Source organism: Mirounga angustirostris, unplaced genomic scaffold, assembly GCF_029215605.1.
Source record: "Mirounga angustirostris isolate CCGP_5_RB_7025 unplaced genomic scaffold, mMirAng1.0.hap1 SCAF_10, whole genome shotgun sequence".
Classification (NCBI taxonomy): Eukaryota; Metazoa; Chordata; class Mammalia; order Carnivora; family Phocidae; genus Mirounga; species Mirounga angustirostris.
Genome location: NW_026991718.1, coordinates 47,976,794 through 47,996,642, shown reverse-complemented (window position 1 = coordinate 47,996,642; position 19,849 = coordinate 47,976,794). Strand labels below are relative to the sequence as shown.

General features: G+C 47.6%; 1 protein-coding gene across 4 annotated transcripts in view; it reads left to right on the top strand.

Moving 5' to 3' along the window:
- Nucleotides 1-19,849, top strand: part of HK2 (hexokinase 2) — a 63,116-nt gene that overhangs the window by 25,255 nt on the left and 18,012 nt on the right. For all 4 annotated transcript variants that reach the window (XM_045884690.3, XM_064572272.1, XM_064572273.1 and 1 more), the window contains 5 exons: nucleotides 10,152-10,300; nucleotides 15,310-15,429; nucleotides 16,078-16,173; nucleotides 17,001-17,100; nucleotides 17,421-17,604. In XM_045884690.3, coding sequence (XP_045740646.1) covers nucleotides 10,152-10,300; nucleotides 15,310-15,429; nucleotides 16,078-16,173; nucleotides 17,001-17,100; nucleotides 17,421-17,604 — 649 coding nt within the window. The remainder of the gene's footprint in view (nucleotides 1-10,151; nucleotides 10,301-15,309; nucleotides 15,430-16,077; nucleotides 16,174-17,000; nucleotides 17,101-17,420; nucleotides 17,605-19,849) is intronic.

The window sequence follows — 19,849 nt, the reverse complement described above, 5'->3', positions numbered from 1 at the left end:
CTGTTTCCAGTTTTCACCCATTAGGACTAAAGCTGCTTTAGACATTTTTGCACAAGCCTCTTCATGGACTCATGCATTCATTTTCTTGGGTAAAAACTAGGAGTGGAATTTCTAGGTCATAAAGTTTGGTGTGTATTTTATTATAAGAAACTGCCAGACTTTTTTCCAAAGTGATTGAACCATTCCGTTTTATATTTTACACTCCCACCAACAGTGTGAGAGTGCCGCTTGCCCCTTATCCTCACCGATATTTTTGTCTGTACCCTTCCTCTACCTTCGTCTGGGTTTTTGCGGTGCAGAGTTGAATAAAGAAAGCATTTGTTTCTATCTGCCAGGAACCCCTCCTTCTCTGACCTCTCCGTAGGCAGCCCTGCCCTAAGGCATGGCTGTGTGTCTGATCGTGGTGCCCGCTCCAGCCGCAGCCCCATCAGCGGGCCTACCACATATGTCACAGGGACCCATCCGGCTCTCAGAGGACAGAACAGTTCTATCCGAAGAGTAAACGCAGGAATAATTGGCACTATTTAATGAGCACCCACGATGTCTATGCTAGGCGATTTACATAAATAATCTGCTTTTTCCCCACGCAAACTTTTTTTTTTTTTAAAGATTTTATTTATTTATTTGACAGAGAGAGAGATAGTGAGAGCAGGAACACAAGCAGGGAGAGTGGGAGAGGGAGAAGCAGGCTTCCTGCTGAGCAGGGAGCCCGATGCGGGGCTCGATCCCAGGACCCAGGGGTTATGACCTGAGCCGAAGGCAGACGCTTAATGACTGAGCCACCTAGGCGCGCCCCCCCCCCCAAACTCTTTGAGACCTTCCAGTGTAAAAGTAAGGCAGCTGAGGCCAAAGGAAGTGGGTGATTGCCAAGGTCACACAAGGCCAGTGAATGGCAGAGGTGAAGAGTTGAAAAGTTTAAGGATTTAAGCAGAGGGAGTCCTAACTCCATGGCTATAACATTCGTAATTTACATCCACTCGTGTTGCTGAACGAAAGTTTCTAGAGCAAATTGGATTATCACCTTTTAAATATATCACAGATAGGGGTTTGCCTGGTACCATTAAAATAAGAAGCTCAAGTACAACCCAACTGAGAATCTACTAATATTCCAGTTGCAATTTCCACTTTACAAATAAAGTATCTTTGTGGTGTCTTTATCTCAACAAGATTGTTTAGATATAAAGATGCCTATTGTAAGGCCCAGTGAGTTGAAGGCTTTGCTGTATTGATCATTTGATACTTCCCCACTTCTCTTGAATTGTGGATTATTTTCACAGGTGAGTATATCTCTACCATCTAGGCAGGCTGAACTCCCAAGAGAGCAGGGGATGATGATGATGATGATGATGATGATGATGATGATGGTGATAATGACAAACTGTAGGTTTATTAAATGCCAACTGCCGTGCTGAGCACTGTCTTTGAGCAATGTCATTAATTCTGACAGTGACCCAGTGGTAGGCACTCTGAACCCCATTTTATAGAAAAACTAGATTTGTTTGATTAGGCATCTTGCCCGAAGTCACATGGTGAGCCAATGGAAGTGCTTGATTTTAAGCCCACCTGCTGGCTGTCAATGCCTGGGTGCTTAGCCATACCACGAAAGGTGCATTTTGGGTTTCTCTGCCACCCGCTCAGCCCCTCTGCCCCCTGTTAGCACAGTGCATTCATTCTTTGGCTAGTAACTCAGGCCTGTCTCTTCGGTTTGGTTCCACAGAGTCCCCACCAAGGCTGGTCCTCTGTGGGGAAGCAGTATGCTTAAAAATGCCTTGTGCCCCACCTTGGAAGAATGAAAATTGTCCTGGGGGAGATAAGGCTTTACACAGATCAAATGATTACAGAATGGTACCCAGTCATATCATGTAAGCACACAATGTAAAGAGAGACTGGGCTGCTAGGGTTGCGCAGAGGCTAGTAAAACCCAAAAGGAGCCCTTATTTTGGTTGCTCAGCATTCTATCTGTTAACAGGCGTGCAGTGGAGATAGATCAATAACCAGCACACAAGCAAGTTAGTGGATTTATATGACACCGACAGTATAAACCAAAGATTGTATTGATAAGTGGCTTCCTTATAGTAGTAGCTAGAGTTTATTAAACATTTACATGTACCCGGCATTGTGCCAAACACCTTACACATTCATTGCATTGAATCTTGGCGGGACACTGTGTGTGTGTGTGTGTGTGTGTGTGCGTGCGCGTGAACACTCGTGTTTGTGTCCCCGAGCCGTGGGGAGTGGAGGGGAGGTGCTGGCTAGAGAGGTCATTACTATTCCCTTTTAACAGATGATGAAACTGGACATTTCTAGTAACTTACCTGAAATGGTACGGCCAATTCATACTGAAACAGGATTTGAACTCCCGGTAGGCCTGCCTGAAAATCTGAACACACCCAATGGATTGAAACATGTTTTAATCCTCTGAAGAGTGGTTTCACATCTGTGGAGCGAATGTAAACACTTCTGTGATTGGCACATATTTTGAGCTTAAACACTTCTTGAGTATCAAAACACTGGGATGGTGCTTTCCGATGGTGTTCTGGGAGCTTTGGGGGCACTTAACAATGTGTTAATTGTGCTCCAGCCCCCTTCTTTCAGTGGGAGCAGCTCTGTTTTTCTCTAGTTTTATATTTTGGCATTTGGCATCCTATTGCTTAAAATGATTAGAAGGCCAACGTCGTAGAAGATCCGATTACCCCGTTCCTTGACTGTATTAGATACTAGCATTAACTGTGATTTGATACCTTTAATGACATGGAGTTACTTTATTTCTGAGCTACTGAGTGGAGACCAGCATTGTATTCTAATGGAGTAGCTGGGATCTTGGAGCTTAAAAAGAGGCCACCAGACGTGGCGGTGGCGAGCGATCCCAAGTACACGGGAAATACGTGCCTCAAAGCCTGTGTCTGCCAAAGGTAGTTTTGCTGGATTACCTATCCAGGACCTGCAGATTTCTCTTTTGAGTCCTCTTATTTGGAGTCCATGCCATACAATCTTAGAGCAGTCTCTTGCAGTGTGCTAGCTAGCACGCATTGGAAAACTAAAGGATAAACAAGGTCTCCAACCCAGAGCTACTCTGGGGAGGAAGACTGGAATGTTCGGTGCAGTCATCTGGGGCCCCTGGAAATGTCCCTGTTGTGGCAGGGCAGGCAGGAGCTAGTCCCTTTGGGGGCACTGAATTATTAAAGGGCCACTTAGGAACTGGATGGGATAGTAGGGTATGTGTCTTTGACCTACCTCAAAGTTCGAGGCTCCATGCCTCTGGCATTAGGTGATGAGCGGTGATGTCCTTATGGTTGGATCTAACATGGCCCTGGGGTGACCAGCCATCCTGGTGTGCCTGGAACTCTCTAACTTTAAAGCACTGAGAGTCCCATGTTGGTCTTGGGCAAACTGGGGTGGCTGACCACCATACATGGCCCTAGAGCCCAGGGCTTCGTCACTGCTTGGCCCGACTATCTCGCAGCGTTCTCCTCACCAGCGCCCCTGGCACTAGACTCATCATCCACAGTGCTACTAAAGCCCTCTTGAAAACAAAGCTGACCCTGTGCTTAAAATCCAGAGTCCTTGGCATGGACATTTGCTACATGCAGGTAGCGTGTTGTAGGAGCCCTACGTTGCAGCCACTCCTGAACACGCCATGAACCTCCATACCCGTATATATGTCCCCTTCTCCCTGTCTGGCAACTTCATACCAGCATTCAGACCTGGCTAGAACTCTTCCTTGTCCGAGCAAAACCAGTCATTCCTTCTATCATGGGCTCGCCACTGTGCATCTAAGTGCTCCCTTTCTCACCGTCTGGTCAGGGACTGGGTTTGCATACAGCAGCAGTTAGCCGAGAAGCTCTTAGTACTATGTTCGGTGCTCAGTGTTGAAATAGCTGATTGCAGAATGCGAAATATTTTGTTGGCAGGTCCTAGAATAGATTCTGTGTTTGACTCTTTAAAATAGTGATTTTTTTAAAAAACATTTTCTTTAGTAGTGGACCCCATTCCCAACTTTAAACAGAATGAAATCTTATGTAGAACCCCATTATCTAAGACAGTAACGGTAAGGGAAAGATATAAAATTGGAAGTGAGGAGGTGGGAGGTGAGGTTGTGCCTTAACTGGCCTTCCTTAACTCAAGAATAGCAGACCTTGCCACCTGCAAGGATCCCCAGAACTCCGGGAACGCTGAATAAAAGCCTCTTGTTCAAAAAGAGGCTCCTAGAGCCTGTTCTGAAAAAGTTCTGGGGCGGGGGGGCCGGGCCCTGGCTCCAACCTTGAACAGGCAGGGCGCTGCCCCTTTTGAAAGTAGTTGCCTTTGACGAAGGGCACTGCTGCCTCAACACACAAAACCAGACCCAACCTGTTTGTAAGTCACTCTTTGAGCTCCAAGTACCGGATGGAAGGAACAGGTGGTGAGCTATTTTAATTAGTGGCAAGTACCTAATGATTGAAAATAGATCCTGCTAGAAAATCCAACTGGCCCTTGCCTCTCCTTCCTCAAAAATTGCGTGGACCTTGCCAGGTGCAGGCCACTTACTTCTGCGTTATTAACAATGCTGAAGTTACGGCCTGCTCAGACCCATTACTGATGGTGACTGTCATGTTCAGGCGGCCCGTCTAATGCCATTCTAGTCCTCCTCAGCCTTTCCCTGAGACAGGTGAATTCCCAGAAGCAATTGAAACCCTTTTATCTTGCTGACCTTATGTATTTGATAAGAGCCTCACCAAAAGTGGGCAGAATGGTAGTCCAGGATGGGAAATGAGTCAGCAAACACACTCCACCAGACAGAACAACTTGGATCTTAACTGTTGGGCAATTTGATGGAAGGTAGCATGACCTAATGCACCTCTTGCCTGTTCCTCTTAACTGTGGGCCAGCAGTGCTGGGTTGAGTCATTGCTTTCTTGTAGAAGAGGGTTGGTACCCCTTCTCTTGTCTGGTTTTGGGGGGGGATGCTTTTAATGAGGAGGACCTTTGGCAGAGAGGGCTTGGTGGGAACAGAGGTTCCATGTGATTGTGGGAGATGGCAGCGATTCGTGGCTACCAAAAAAGACTATCAACAAGCTTTAAAGGTCCTGGGCTCCTGGGGGAGGAGGGCATGTCACCTCCATCCAGTGGATGTGTGTCTGCCACCACCCACTCATGTCTCAGAGCGCTTGGCCATCCAGTAGGCCTGGGGGAGGGAGGGACGGACTGCAGTTACTGATAAAGATTAGGGCGTCTTTGCTTTCTTTTTCACCACTTTATGCCTTATTTGCCTCATTCTAGATTCTGTGCCAGGCCCTCCTTAGCTTCCAGGAACAAGAGACATGGGCGTGGTGCTGTGGGATAGGCATGGGCTTTGGGGTCAGATGTACTTGGTTCAAACCCAGCAGTCATTTACCCCTGTGTGACCTTAAACCAGATGACTGAACTTCTAAACCACAGTGTCACTTCCTCTGCCACCCAGGCCAGCTTGGAGCCTGCTGGTGACCTCTGCGCTTTATGCTCTTGGCATTGTTAATGAAGAATTCCTTATTTGAGGATTTATAACTTTCCCATGAGGAGCCTCCTTGCTCATCACAGTAGAAAACTTTGCTGGAGAACCAGACCTGAATTTGAATCTTGGTTTCAATTACTTGACCTGAGTCTTGGATTTTTTCATCTGGAAAATTGGTATTATGATGCCCCATACGGTTGCTGAAGATTGATGAGATAATGCTTATGAACAAAGTGACCATCACTTAACAAATGCTTTTCTTCCAATAAAAACACCTACGTGTTGGGCCCTCAAAAACTAAACCTCCCCACACCTGCCTCTTTCCATTGTTTTATTACCACAGTAATCCAGATGCCAGTGATGAAGTCGGAACTCTGTCCCAGGGACGAGAGAGATGAAGACAGGGTTTTGGGCTTCGTTTTCCAAAAAAAGTCCCATTAAAAAATCTAGAAAATGGGAGCTGGGGAATTAGCTCAAATGGTAGAGCTCTTGCTTAGCATGTGAGAGCTAGTGGGATCGATGCCTGCATTCTCCACAGCTGAATTTTATGCAGGGAGGGGCCCGCCCATCTGGGCCAGTTTACCCCGAAATGGCGGCCGTGCAGTGAGTAGCTGGGTGCCCTTAGTGGGGTGCCTTCCCCAAGGGAGAGGCGGGTGGGGGTGGGGCCTTAAACAACAACAACAAAAAAGAAAATAGATGAATTTGGTCTTTCCATTACACTTTGAAACTTTGCTTCCTTCATTTTAGCAGTGGTGGTGGCCACATTCAGGAGGAATTGGGGAGAGTTAGGAAAGGTGGCAAACTCATGTAATCTTTAGAATTTGTACAGATACAACATAAAATCCAGAAACCATAAATATTTTGACAACATAAAAATTAAATGTTTCTGCATGGCAAAAGTACCACGAAGTAAAAAGACAGACATTCAACTGGAAAAAATGATAGTAAATATATAACCAATAAGACTATTTTCTCTAATATGCAAAGAGCTCTTTTAGGTAATTAAAGTAATGAATGTGTGTTTTTTTAAAAAAGATTTTATTTATCTGTCAGAGCACAAGCAGGGGGAGCGGCAGAGGCAGAGGGAGAAGCAGGCTCCCTGCTGAGCTGAAGGCAGAAGCTTAACCGACTGAACCACCCAGGTGTCCCTAAATGTATTATTTAAAAAGGCAAAAGATGTGAATAGGAAGTTCACAGAACAAGGAATTCAAAAGGCCAGTCAACAATTCAAAATGTGTAACCTTACACAATAGAAGGAAACCCAGTTTAAAAAATGAGATACCACTTTGAGCAAGGGGGTTGGCAAAGATTAATTGCCACATAACATGAGACCTTGGTGAGAACAAAACTCAGCTGTTGGTTTGTGGGGAAATCGTTGAGAACTTTTAGGCATGAACTTTTAGGCAATGTCTTCCAAATTAAAAGCATACATCCTAGGAACCAGCAATTCCAACTCCTTTCTCTGGATGTGTCTGTTAAGAGCCTCTGCTGTCTTTATAAAATAAATGTGCCTAAGGACACACAAGAAACATTAATAATGATTACTTTTGGTGTGTGGAGAAGAAAAGAGAGATTTGCTTTTAATTTTTCCCACTTTTGTATTGTTTGAGCATTTTAAGGAATCTGATGTTTATATTTTACTACTTTTAGAAAGTTAAATTGTGTTCCAGACATAACAGCATACTCAACAATGAAAGAGACCTTACCTCTGATCTGATGGTCTCATATTATAAATTGGTTGGTACTCAAACATTGTAACAAATGAACCATCAATGAGCAAATGCAATAGGAGGTGTTTTCTTAAAATGTTGCCTCAGATAGCAGCCATAATTCAGCAGAATGATCTCTCTGGACCTTACTGGGTCCTCTGTCACATGGCTGTGGACTTCCTTAGGGAACCTACCGTAAGCACGTTTTCCTGCCCCAGAGCCTTTCTCCCACCAGTCCAGTTTGATAGTCCCAGGCCCATAGATGTGATGCTCCTTCACGCCCCATCACACACTCCCACGCTGTCTGCCCTGGGCTTCTGGAATGTCCTGGAAGGTTCACAGTAGAGGTGGGACTTGCACAACGAGTAGGTGTAGGTGGGGATTGGAGGGTCTGAGAAGAACTACATAACAACCAAAGGGGAAAGAGTGGACAGTAGGCGTTTATTGACGGCTTACTATGAGCCTACATATTCACACATAATATGTTCTGTATTTCGTGTCAGCTTCATGACCCCTGGGAGAAGTCAGTATTATGGGCCCTGTTCTACAGGGGAGGTGACATGTTCAGAGGCCACATAGGTAGTGAAGCAGCTGAGCTGGAATTCAAATCAAAGCCTGTTTGCCCATCACTGAAGGCCCAGCTCTTCACCCCTGCTCTACAGGGGCCTCTCATGCACGATGTGGAGCTGGGCACCAGGAGAAGGGTCTGTCCACTGTCCCATGGAGGGTCACCTTAGGATTTAGCTCTAGGAGTCATGGTGCTGGGCCTGCCCCAGAGATACTAGACCCTGGAAAGCATCCAGTCCTAGGCTGTGGTAATTGTGATCTTGTGTGTTTGCAGATGGGGGTGCCGGGCAGGAGGGATGCCGAGAGAAATGTCTGTTCCGGTGGAGTCTGAAAAGAAAGCAAGGGATGATATTCCTTCCCGGGAACGGAGACCGGGCTGGCCTTGAATCATGACCCCTGTGGTCGCCGATTCAGCGCATTGCGTGTGTCCTAGGCTGCAGAGTGCTGAGGCAGGCAGTTCGTCTTTGATTTTCCTTTTCATCCCCCATGACAACCACCACATAGCTTTTCCTGCGGTCTGGCTGGGTTCCCACTACCAGGAGAGGCTCAGAACTGGAGTGCCTGGAAAAGTTGCCCATGGCCACGAGAAGGGCCGAGGCATGCCCCGTGGGGTTGAGGTTACTCCAACTATCGAGCACCTGTAGCTAGTGGGGTTGGGAGGCTCTCCAGATGTCAGGGAGGGGACAGGGAATTAGCGCCCTTGAGAAAGAACACTGAAGTCACGGGGGCAGATGCCAATGACTTTTCTTGGACAGGTTCCTTCAGTCCCCGCTGGTGAGGGTGATTTTGCTTTTCAGTCTGAGAGGCGGCCCTAACTCTGAGCCCAGAGGACTCCAGTGTGGGGACTGGGCCATGAGTGGGTGCCTGGATGGATCGTTTCTAGTACTTACGGAGTGTGTCCTAAGTTCTTGGCACTGTGTTGGGTAGTTGAGGCACATTATCTAGTTTTTCACCTCACAACAACCACCTGAGTTAATGATGTTCCCATTTCAGAGGTGAGGCGGCTGAGCCTCAGGAACTGGCCACGGCCAAAATGTGGCCAGATATCTGACAAAGGTCACGTGGGCTCCAGAGCCAGGCTGTGTATGTCACCACCACCAGACCACGGTGTGTGGAGGCAAGTCCCACAGAATCTTGGCTGGACGACAGCCCTCTCCCCCAAGTTGCCCCTTCGGACTGTAGAGGCTGTGGGTAGTGCCCTCAGGGAGCTGGGCGCAAGTAGCTTTTCTCAGGGCCAAACAGCTACTGCTGCTCAGAGGGCCTGGGCGCAGAATGGACCCTTGTTGGCTCATTCGGTCAGAGCGTTTCCCTGCCCCGCTGGTCCATGCCACCTTAGCTTCAGTGGCCGGTCACCCAGTGGGAAACGGGCTGAGTGCTGACGAACGTGCCAGTAAGTGAATTCCCCAGGAAATAACACCGTATCCTTCCGAGACATTGTGGGCAGGGCCGTGGAAAACTGGTGGAGCTTTGCTGGTAGGGGAAGACTGCTGAGAGGGTGAGTCCACCTCCCCGAGCTCTTGCCAGCCCCGCCAGCCCCCAGCCCTGGCCTGGCCCCTGTGCCTCTTCAGCACTTCTATTCCATGCCATACAATGGAGCATGTCCCTGCAGCCAGCTGTATTGTCTAGAAGCTGGATGTTTCTTGTCTACACTGCTTGTTTCCTGGGGAGAAGGGACAGTGCCTTCCTGGTGACACCTGAAGATCTTCACCCCCTTGTGTTTGTGGACTCTCCCTGTCCCCCCTCTACCCCAGCTCTGGGGCCTGTCTGAGTGGAACAGCTGAGTGGATACCTTTGGGTCAGCATTCTCTCACATTATAATAAGCCTGGGATCTTTTTGGGGGGCACCTGATTGGCTGGTTTGCTAGGCCTCTTAATTTATAGCTATTTGGACCTCGTTCACTTCATCACATGACCCTCTTATCCTGCCACAAGACATTGCCATCATTGTATGCAGACATTATTAAAAAGTAAATTCTGTATGGGGACCACTATTTGGCTGAAAGCCCAGGGGCCCACAGGCCTATAGCCATGCGCTGGGTGTCCCTGGGGGCATGAAGAACAAAATTGAGGTGTGGACTCCTGGGATAGGGCCTGAAGGGCCCCTTGAGCTTGATGGGGACTTGGCTGAAAGCCCTGAAATTCTTAGCTCTTGTGAGGGGGCGGGCACTTCATAATTGGGTGTAGGACTGTGTCATTGTTTGTGTGAATTCTAAAAGTAATATAAAAGTGCTCAGCATGAAGAAACAGAATCAGACCATACATAAATGTCTGTGGTAAAAAGTAAGAAACACCGGCCACCCCATCACTGGGAGGTGACTGGTGTTTATGGAGGGACTCATGGGTTTTAAGTCTTGGCCTCTGGGAGGATCTTCTCTTTCCTGAACTCATAGCAGTCCCTTGTCTCTGCAGAACATGGAGAGTTCCTGGCTCTGGACCTCGGAGGGACAAACTTCCGTGTGCTTCGAGTAAGAGTAACAGACAATGGGCTCCAGAAGGTCGAGATGGAGAACCAGATCTATGCCATCCCCGAGGACCTCATGAGAGGCAGTGGCACCCAGGTAGGACCCTCCTCAGAGTGGCCACTGGGGCTCTGGGCCCCACAGGCGCAGATGCGGCCCTTTCTCTGGTCTGGAGCGGGGAGACCCTGACTGAGGCTCAGATTTTCTGTCCTCTCCCTGCCTGGTGATCCCTTTCTATGCCTGGAGGTTGAGTGAGGCACCTCCATCAGGAGAGGTGCACACGGACCAGAGAGCGGGGAGCATGTGTGTGAGACCCCAGGGTCTGGATGGGCCGCAGCGGGTGGTGTTTTGGTTTGCCGTGTCTTTGGAGGTCTGCTTGCACAGGCTGATTAGTGACGAAAGCCTGCTGTCGGGAGGGCGGACCCACCCTGCTGGACACCTTTCTTTATGTTTCATTTCTATATAGCAATTTAGTGGTGCCATCAAACGGCAGGTCAGAACACACGGTTGTGGTCTGATATTTCCGCCTGGGGCTGTGGTCGTTCTGCAGCCCTCTGTCTCACACTTGTTACCATAGCATCGTAGGAAGATGGAACTTGGCCCTTTAGCTTTGTGGTTATTTGCTCTTTCTCTTCTTGCCTATCTAAAACAGAAGAGGCATTGCTCACAGGGGTGGAAGCTTATTGAGAAAACATCAAAATCCAGCTTTGGGGATCTGGCACCGTGTGCTTCCACATTGCCCTGAATCCTGCTTAGTCATCCCCATATGTCTGTGGCCAATAGAGCATCTAGACAATAAAAGGAGTGGATAGAGAAGAAATATGAAATCCAAGTAAGAATCCTGTCTGTAATAGCCAGGAAAAAAGGAGAAAGGAGGGAATTGCACTGTGGTAATCTCCAAACATGTATTGAGCTTCTCCTGTGCGTGGGGCAGTGACTCTTGCTGGGAATCAAAGATTCCCGGCCTGTCCCCTCCCGGGCTTACCGCACAGCTGGACCACCAGAACACGCAGAAAGTAATAACGTGTTGAAGTGGATGAGTGACCCTCAGGAGGTGCTGACACACGATGACCTGTTGTGTGAAAGGCTGAGCAAAGGCTTTTTGCCTGCATTTCTTCTTTTTATCGTCACACTGGCCCTATGAGGCTGAGTGCCTCTGTTATCTCACTTTATAGATGTCGAATTGGGTTTTCAAAGACTGAGTGACTTGGCCTTAGATCATAGGGGTGGGAAGGGTCAGAGTCACAACACGAAGCCAGATTGATGTGTTTGCACAATTCCCTGGGTCTCCGTCCACTAGGTAGGCTGTGTGATGTGGTCCATGTGAGTGGTACGTCCTGGAATTAGGCAACACGGTGGTCCCGGATCCCAACTCCCTGCCCCTGCTTCCAGAGTAGTAGGCCCTCCCCGAAGGCACTGTGCCCCTACACACATGAAGTCCTGTGGCGCAGGCCCTTCGGGGGCTCTCGCTCTCTCAAGAGTTCCCCCAGCAGAGCCCTCCTACAGAGGGGACTCTTCCTGCCACCACTCCAGAAGTATCTGGCCAGTTGGTGGGTGACAGCCACCGGTCTGGCATGATTCTCTGCTCTTGGGTGTCCAGGGAGACTGGTCTCCCCTTTCGGCTGCTCTGCAAAAACCTTCCTTGGGATGTTCTTCCGGTTCCTTCTTCAGCTGCTTATCCGTCCATGGGTTGGAATCACTGAAGACTTTCCTGGATGATGGCACTTCTGTAGGGATGATTCCCAGCTTGTGTGCTGGCTAGCCTTGCTGATTTTCTCTCCAGCATGTACTCAATAAAAGAGCGAATAGAGGACATGAAATCCAGTAAGATGCCGTGCCAAAGTGGTCACCTTTTAGGCCTTAGGGTTTAGAAGGGTGGAGCCTTCTTACTCCTGGTGCACTGTTCTTCTCACCATACTGGGCCCCCTCTTCAAAAGGGAATTTCAGACCAAGAGGAGAACATGTGGGGGAGAGACTGCCATTAGAGTCTTTATTTGTCCCTGGGGACAGCTCTGAGGGTAAGCCTGCTTTCCTTGTTTTCATGCTGGGGTTGAACAAGGGAGGTGAAGTCCCTGAGACTGTGGGATTTTAGCTCTATGGGGGTGGTCACATAGCTCCAGTATACATAAACAATGTGTTAGTCCAAATTAAAAAAAAAAAAGTGAGACCCACTTGGAAGAAACTATAAAGCTATTGTGATATTTTACAAGTTTTGAATAAATGGAAAATTGCTATATAGAAATGAAACATAAAGAAAACTAGAAGAAAGTATAGGTGTTTATTTCACCCTAAGGAAGGGAAAGAATACTGTGCTTAAAAGCAGAAAGCAATTGGTCAAAAGACTGGAAGGAAATTCACAGTAGCCCTTTTAAAGATTTTTTTTTTTTTTAAAGATTTTATTTACTTATTGAGAGAGAGAGTGAGCATGAGTGGGGTGGAGGGGCAGAGGGAGAGGGAGAAGCAGACTCTGTGCTGAGCAGGGAGCCTGACATGGGGCTTGATCCCAGGACCCGGAGATCCTGACCTGAGCTGAAGGCAGATGCTCAACCGACCGAACCACCCAGGTGCCCCTATAGTGGCTCTTTTAGTGGTGGAATTACTTTTTCCCTATATTTTCCTTTTCTTTTGGATCATAGGTGTCAATCTTTTAATTGGAGGAAAAAAAATGGATTTTAAACATAAAATTTAGTTAAGATCAAGACCAAATCACCAAGCCCTAAGCTTGCAAAGATTTCTGAAGATCTGTGAACTTGGGCAGTATGGATCCCTGGATAAAATCTGTCTTCTAGCACACGAACTTCCACTTGAGCAGTGAATTACAGATTGTAATAGCAGCCTATTTAGATGTTTAAAGTGTATCTTGTGGGAAGGGGAGTGAGCAGTCTCAGACCAATAAGGAAAAGGAATCCTTTTCTAACCTCATGAAATGGTGCCCTTTGAGCCTTTTTATGGCAGGAAGGTGTTAGCTCTTTCTCCCAGTATCTTATCCTTAGATCATCAGCTAATAGAAGAGGAGATAGTCTTCCAATTAAGGGAGCAGATGGTCACCTCTTCCCTGCTTTTAAAGAGGCGTAGGTTCTCCTGAGCACTGTCCAGTAGAACTTTTCCCAATGTATCTGCCCCTTCCAAATATGTTAGCTGCTAGCTACCTACCAGTGGCATTGAACACTTGAAATATGGCTCGTGTGATTGAGGAAGTGACTGTTACATTTTTTAAGATTCCAAGTGATTAAGATAACCACAGATGGCCAGTGGCTACTGTATAAGTGAGTACCCCTTCACTGCCTCTTCTTGTTGGCGGCACAATTGGAAAGGGAGCGGTGGATCGGGGCTGGATGAGGGAAACCGTTTTGCTTTTCCCCCTTCCTAAGCTCCCCCTTCCTTCATCTCTGATGATTGGCCTTCTCTCTTTACACAGCTTCTGCAACTTCCCTTTTTTGGATAAAGACTATTTTTACTGAACATCATTTTGACTAGACTACCAGGAAGAAGTTGCTGGGAATTTGGTCATACTGTAAATTTTGTCTCTGGTCAGCTTCCCAACCGAAGAACAGAACTTGTTGAGTATCTATCTAGAAACCTTATGTACATATTAAAATACTTGGCTTCTTCTCATGGTAGTTGGCACTTATGTGTTGGTGATCCTCTTTGCAACAGAGCCTTGTCGTTGCCTAGTCTTTGCTCTTGAGAATGTTTTGTTTTGGAGATTGAGGGTTTCAGCATCAGCTGAGGTTAATTTTGCATGTGACCAGACTGGGACAGGATCAATGCAGGAAGTTGTTAGAGCTGGCCCCCTTCTAGATGGGGGTGGCCTTGTCTTCCTGGATTGCTCCCAGGAAGCATACAGCAGACGTCTGGGGAGCCAGTGGGCCTGTCAGCCTACTCTGCCACCCCCAGCCTTTCAGTTCCTTTGTAAATGCAAATACTTTTTGTTAGTGCAGTGGTTCTCAAAGCAGTGCTTCAGGATCACCTGGAGGGCCCCACCCCTACAGTTTCTGATTCAGCAGGTTTGGGTTTGGACCCTAGAATTTACATTTATAACATGATGGTGGTGATGTTGCTGGTCCAGGACCAGCAACCCCTGGGAACCCCTGGTTTAGTGGAATCTTCCTTGCTTCTGTCCGGAGAGGAAAAGGTATATTCTCATCTACCCCCCTTGGCTTTTAAATTTTGCCATCTGGTCAACCTGGCTCTTGGCATCTACTTGGTCTCTTTGGCCTCTGCTTACTTTTTGTACCAGAATGCCCCTGGCCTCAGCTTGTAAACATCTGGAGGGGGTCACTGCCTCTCTTTGGGAATGCTGAGTGGGAAAGAAGGAAGCCATGGGCCTGTGGGCCTTGGGACTGATTGAAAACCTGGATAATTGTAAATACAGCTTTTTCTTAGGAGCTGTGGGTCCTGCTTGGCATGGTCATAGTTGTAAGGCTGCCCATCCACAAAACCCTATTTATTCTTCAGTGCTCTTCATGGATTCACTTGGTGTTTCATTTTGAAGTTAGAAAACAAAGGTAACTTCTTTGAAATGTTCCTGGGAAATGACTTTTCCAGAATGGAAGAAAAATATAAGAGTTACTTATTTTTGTTAAGTTCATTCATAGAATGCTAACAGAGAATGTCCCATTCCCTCCCTAATCACAAGAGACAGGGATGCTAGAATACTTCTTGGCAGTGAGATGGGCTGCCCCGCCCCGGCAAGACAGTCAGCTGTGCACCCATGTCAAGGGGGGTTCTGACAGAGCCACCAAGGGATGTTCTGTTCCCAGGATATGTGATGACTTTCTGATCAGCTTTACCTATGATTTCCCCTGCCTCTCACAGGGTTTTGACAGTGGTTTGGATAAGTGGTTTGGTGGAAGATAGTATTTAATAAGCACTAACTAGTTGGTGTTAAGCCCTTCTATGTATTGACTCATTTAATCCTTTTGGTAACTCTGAGGGCAGGTATAGTTTTCACCCCCATTTTATAGATGAGCAAATTAAGACTTCAGAGGGGATACACATCTTGTACACGTTCAGCTAGTTCCTTTCTGAGCTTAAAGTCTAGGTATGTTCTTAATTTCCATGCTCTTCTCCCTCCTCACTCATCTTCTTGTGTTGTGTGCTCTTAGCTGTTTGACCACATTGCAGAATGCCTGGCTAACTTCATGGATAAGCTACAAATCAAAGACAAGAAGCTCCCCTTGGGTTTTACTTTCTCATTCCCCTGCGTCCAAACAAAACTAGATGAGGTAAGATGAGGTCTTTATAGACACTTTTGTTGTTCATTCTTAGGGCTGGGAGGTCCGGGATGAACTTTGAGCCAGCTGCTTCTGTGGTTTTAGAGGCAGCTCTGATGGTTATATGAATGAGGCTGGAGTATTGAGAGTTCTGTCCTTGTGGGTGGATGGGTGTGCGTAGGTGTGGGGGGATGGTGAAGAAGTATCAGAAGTGGGGGGAGGGTCTTTATCACTCATCCCTCAAAGGACAATATGCAACCCCCCATATGTTGTACATTATCCTCATCCCTTGTAGGGAACCAGGAATGGGAAATTAGGAACTCCTTTGATGTAGCGTTATCATGATAAAGCTCCTTGGAAGAAAGATGTCTGGGGAGTTAATGATGAGAGTCTCTTATTTTGGCATTTCTAAAGCCTGTTCTTTCCACTTCTTGGGGGCAGTAGATCATGAAGGAATCATTCATTTAATCTTCTTTCTGGGGCTTCGAATGGGTCCCAATTTCTCTTTCCTAGGCTAATCAGGAAGCAGTATGAATATTTAAGCACGGTTGGAGTTTAGCTTAGCTCCGTGGCAGAGGTCTCCACTTACTAATGGTTGTTTGAGTAGTGTGGTCTGGATTTTGTGAGGAATCAGTGTTCATTCCTTGGTCATTTTTTCAGAGTTTCCTGGTCTCCTGGACCAAGGGGTTCAAGTCCAGTGGTGTAGAAGGGAAAGACGTGGTTACTCTGATCCGGAAGGCCATCCAGAGGAGAGGGGTGAGTAGGGGAGGCAGGGATGGGGAGAAGGGAGGTGGGGTCTGGAGGCTCTTTACATTCTTTAGGGTCTACGCTGAAATCTTTCCCAGTCTGTCTTCAAATCAGCATGAGAACCTTTTTGTAGTTCTTAAGGAGAGATTTTCTTTTCCTTCCCTGCTAGGTATACCCAATAATATTAAATTTTTTTCTAGTTTTATTGAGATATAATTGACATACAGCTAAGTTTAAGGCATGCTTCATACTGACTTGGCATCCATTTACTGTGAAATGTTTGCCACACTGATAATCTTACATAATAAGCAGGTGCCTCTTGGGTCTTCAGATTAGCATAATGGATAAATAATCTTAGCCTTGGTATAAGAAAAACCCTTCAGTCTCTAACCTGAAGAAGACTTGATTATCATTTTCAAGTAAGAAGGTTGGGATGATGTTGGCATCAGGATGGAATAGGGTAGAGAGAGTACAAGATAAAGGTCTGGTCATAGGAGTTATAGGGAAAGAGGGAGAGAAAAAGAAAAGAAGAAAGAGAAGCAGAAGGGGACAGCGATGACAAGATGGGCTCTTGTGAATGCAGTGATGTCTATAAACTAGATTGCAGGGCTGGTGGCCTCCATGGAGAGGACAGGCAGGGTGGGGAGTGAGTCACTGCTGTCAGACTGGATCTGGACCCAATTCCTAGCTCTAACCTTCTTTGGCTCCAAGTAGGATTAGTAAGGGGGCAGCCCTAATGTACCTGAGCTGTGGGTCTTGCTGCTCTTTCTCTCCACCTTCACAATCATAACCTTTGTGTGATGGTGAAGATCAGAGCCCCACTTTTATCCCTGCAGGACTTTGATATTGATATCGTGGCCGTGGTGAACGACACAGTTGGGACCATGATGACCTGTGGTTATGATGACCAGAATTGCGAGATTGGTCTCATTGTAGGTGAGTGAACACTGGGTGTGGGGGGCTGGTGCTGGCTAATGGATGGGGTATGTGGGCTGGAAAGGGAGGAGGGCTCCCTGGCCTGGATAATTCTTTGTACTTCATATTAGAAGATGATGGTACAGTCACTTTGGAGGGCTGAGCCAGAACTTACAGGTTGGGGGTTGTGGATTGGATCATGTTGGGATACTCCAGGAGCCTGCACTGAGCAATCCCAGCCTCTCTAGCTGGTCTCAGGATGCTGGAGTAAGAGGGAGATGGGGGCTGGGGAGAGGCTGGTTGGTGCAGGTGGGTGTTGAGCAGTCCCTTGTTTTGGCCAGGCACGGGCAGCAACGCCTGCTACATGGAAGAGATGCGCCACATTGACATGGTGGAGGGCGACGAGGGGCGGATGTGTATCAACATGGAGTGGGGGGCCTTCGGGGACGATGGCATACTCGATGACTTCCGCACTGAGTTTGATCAGGAGATCGACATGGGCTCCCTGAACCCCGGGAAACAACTGTGAGCAGCAAGCCTTTGTGCGGTGGGCTCGTGGGGGTGGACTCAGGAGCTGAGCTGGGGGTTGACCAGAGCTGGGGGGTGGTTCTCACTTTTGCGTTATAGTGTTATATACCCGAAAGGTTGGTTATGGGGGTGGTGTGCTCATCACATGCATCATGACTATAAATTGCTGAGAGGGCTCTGAAAACGAATAAACAAGTGGACAAACCAGATTATAGGTAATTTGGCTTTGTCCTTCAGAGGCATCATTTTAGAACGTCATTTCCTGAGTGTTGGCCCTGCTCTTTCTTCCACCTTCAATGTGTAAGCTGTCCATAGAAACAGTTTGTGAGACACAGAAGAGTCATCTTGACATGGCCAAGCTTAGGGTCCCTGAAAGCTGTCTTCGTAGGTCCCACCCCTGCCACTGCTCAGGGGATGAGGCTTATGACACTTGCCTCCTGCACACTGGCTGAGGCCCCGACTCTGACCTCTGGTAGAGCTGCCTGCGAGCTGAGCTGGAGCCGGCTGTAGGCAGACCCGGGGCCTCTGGAAAAGCTGGTTTAGGAGCCTCCTTGGCCACTTCCCTGGACCTGTGGCCCAGGACCACGAGGGTCTCCAATGTTTTGCACCTTGAATGTTATATTCTCCAGCCTGGCTAAACTCGGTTTTTAGGTACTTTTGACGGTTACAAAACATTATTTCACTGTCATTATTACACCAACATTGACCCAATGTCCCTATGAAAGATATTGAAACAGGGATTGCTCTAAGCTCTGAAGGCAATTACAAAATGTTTTGAGCAATTCAGGCCCCCTCTGGTCTTCTTGTTGCTATGACTGTTGCAGGAAAGCTTCTGGCATAGATCTCTGTTCAGAGAGGAAAACCCGACTCTATAAGCCAGCTTAGCAATGGGCTGTCTTTTTCTGTACAGGGAGAGTCCTTGCTTTCTCAAGGCATGGTTATTTAAGTCACAGGCTTCTCCCACATATTGAAGCATGAGTCCACTTGTAACTTTCATAGGAACGCACTGGCTGTGTCTGCCATGGCTGATGAGAATTTATGGACTGAAAAGTCACTCAATCAATGTCTGCCTCCAAGAATGAGGCACACCCAAGCCATTCAGAGGAGCTGTATGCCCTTCAAAGTGTCCGATGACAGAATTGCCAGCCCGGCCTTGGCAACACACCACTGGCTCAGCCTGAGACAAATCAAAGGCTGGGAGGATATCGACTACAAAGTGTCAGCCATGGTAGCCCAGAAGTCATTACTAGGCCCCAGGAGGAACTTTTTCCCACTCTTGATGTATTTCTAAATATTTTCCTAAATGTTGACTGAAACAAATTTTGAATTAAAAAAAAAACTGGAATAAAAGCTTTTATAAGTCACCCACACTTCAGAGCCCCACTGGACCTGTCCGCTGTCTGCCGTCGAACTAGCTATTTTGGAGAAGGTGGAGAGGCCGACATGAGTTGCTTAAAGATAAAGCCAGGCAGCCTCCCACACAGTGTACCTGTGCTGGTGCTTGAACAATTTACATGCACCCTCTGTTCAGGCAATTTTGCCAGCTCTGCCCTGAGCTCCAGTTCCACCATACCTGGCCCTGGGTCTCGGGTGAGTCACTTCCTGAGGGCCTGGCTTTCCTGTCTTGTAGATTGTACCAGTTGACGTCATAATCCCGTAAACCGCCCCCCCCCCCCCCCCCCCCCCCCCCCGCCTCGCTCTGGGTTTCTTCGCTGAAGCCCAGCCTAGGTAGTGTCCGCTGGCCCTGGGGGACCTCCTCTCTAGACCCCAGATGCTTAGATACCCAGAAAGGGCCTTCTGGCTGCAAATAACTGCAAACAATGGTGAAGGTTCGGTTTCTCCTATCACACCATTTGAGCCAGAAAGACTGGCTTCCAAAGAAAACAGCATCACCTAGTGTTGAAAAAATAAATCAGCTGATTGCTCTCAGCTTGGGGGCAGCCCTCTGCCTTTATAGAACATGCCTTTATCTCGTCACCTGCCTGCTCAGAAACTTCCAAGGTGTCGCACTCCCAGATTCCCACGGCAATCTGACGTTTAGAGCTTCTTCTCCGCATCTGTCCCAGCCTGCCCTTCTAATCCTGCCCATTACCCCACCCCCAGCCCCGGGGTTCTTTTCACCCTCTTTCCTAGAAATCCACAAATGACCTTCCAAGGGGAGGGCAGTGTGAGATGTTGCTGGGCCCATGCCACTAATTGGATCAGATTGGCCTTCTTCTCTTGTATATAAATATTGAGGCTC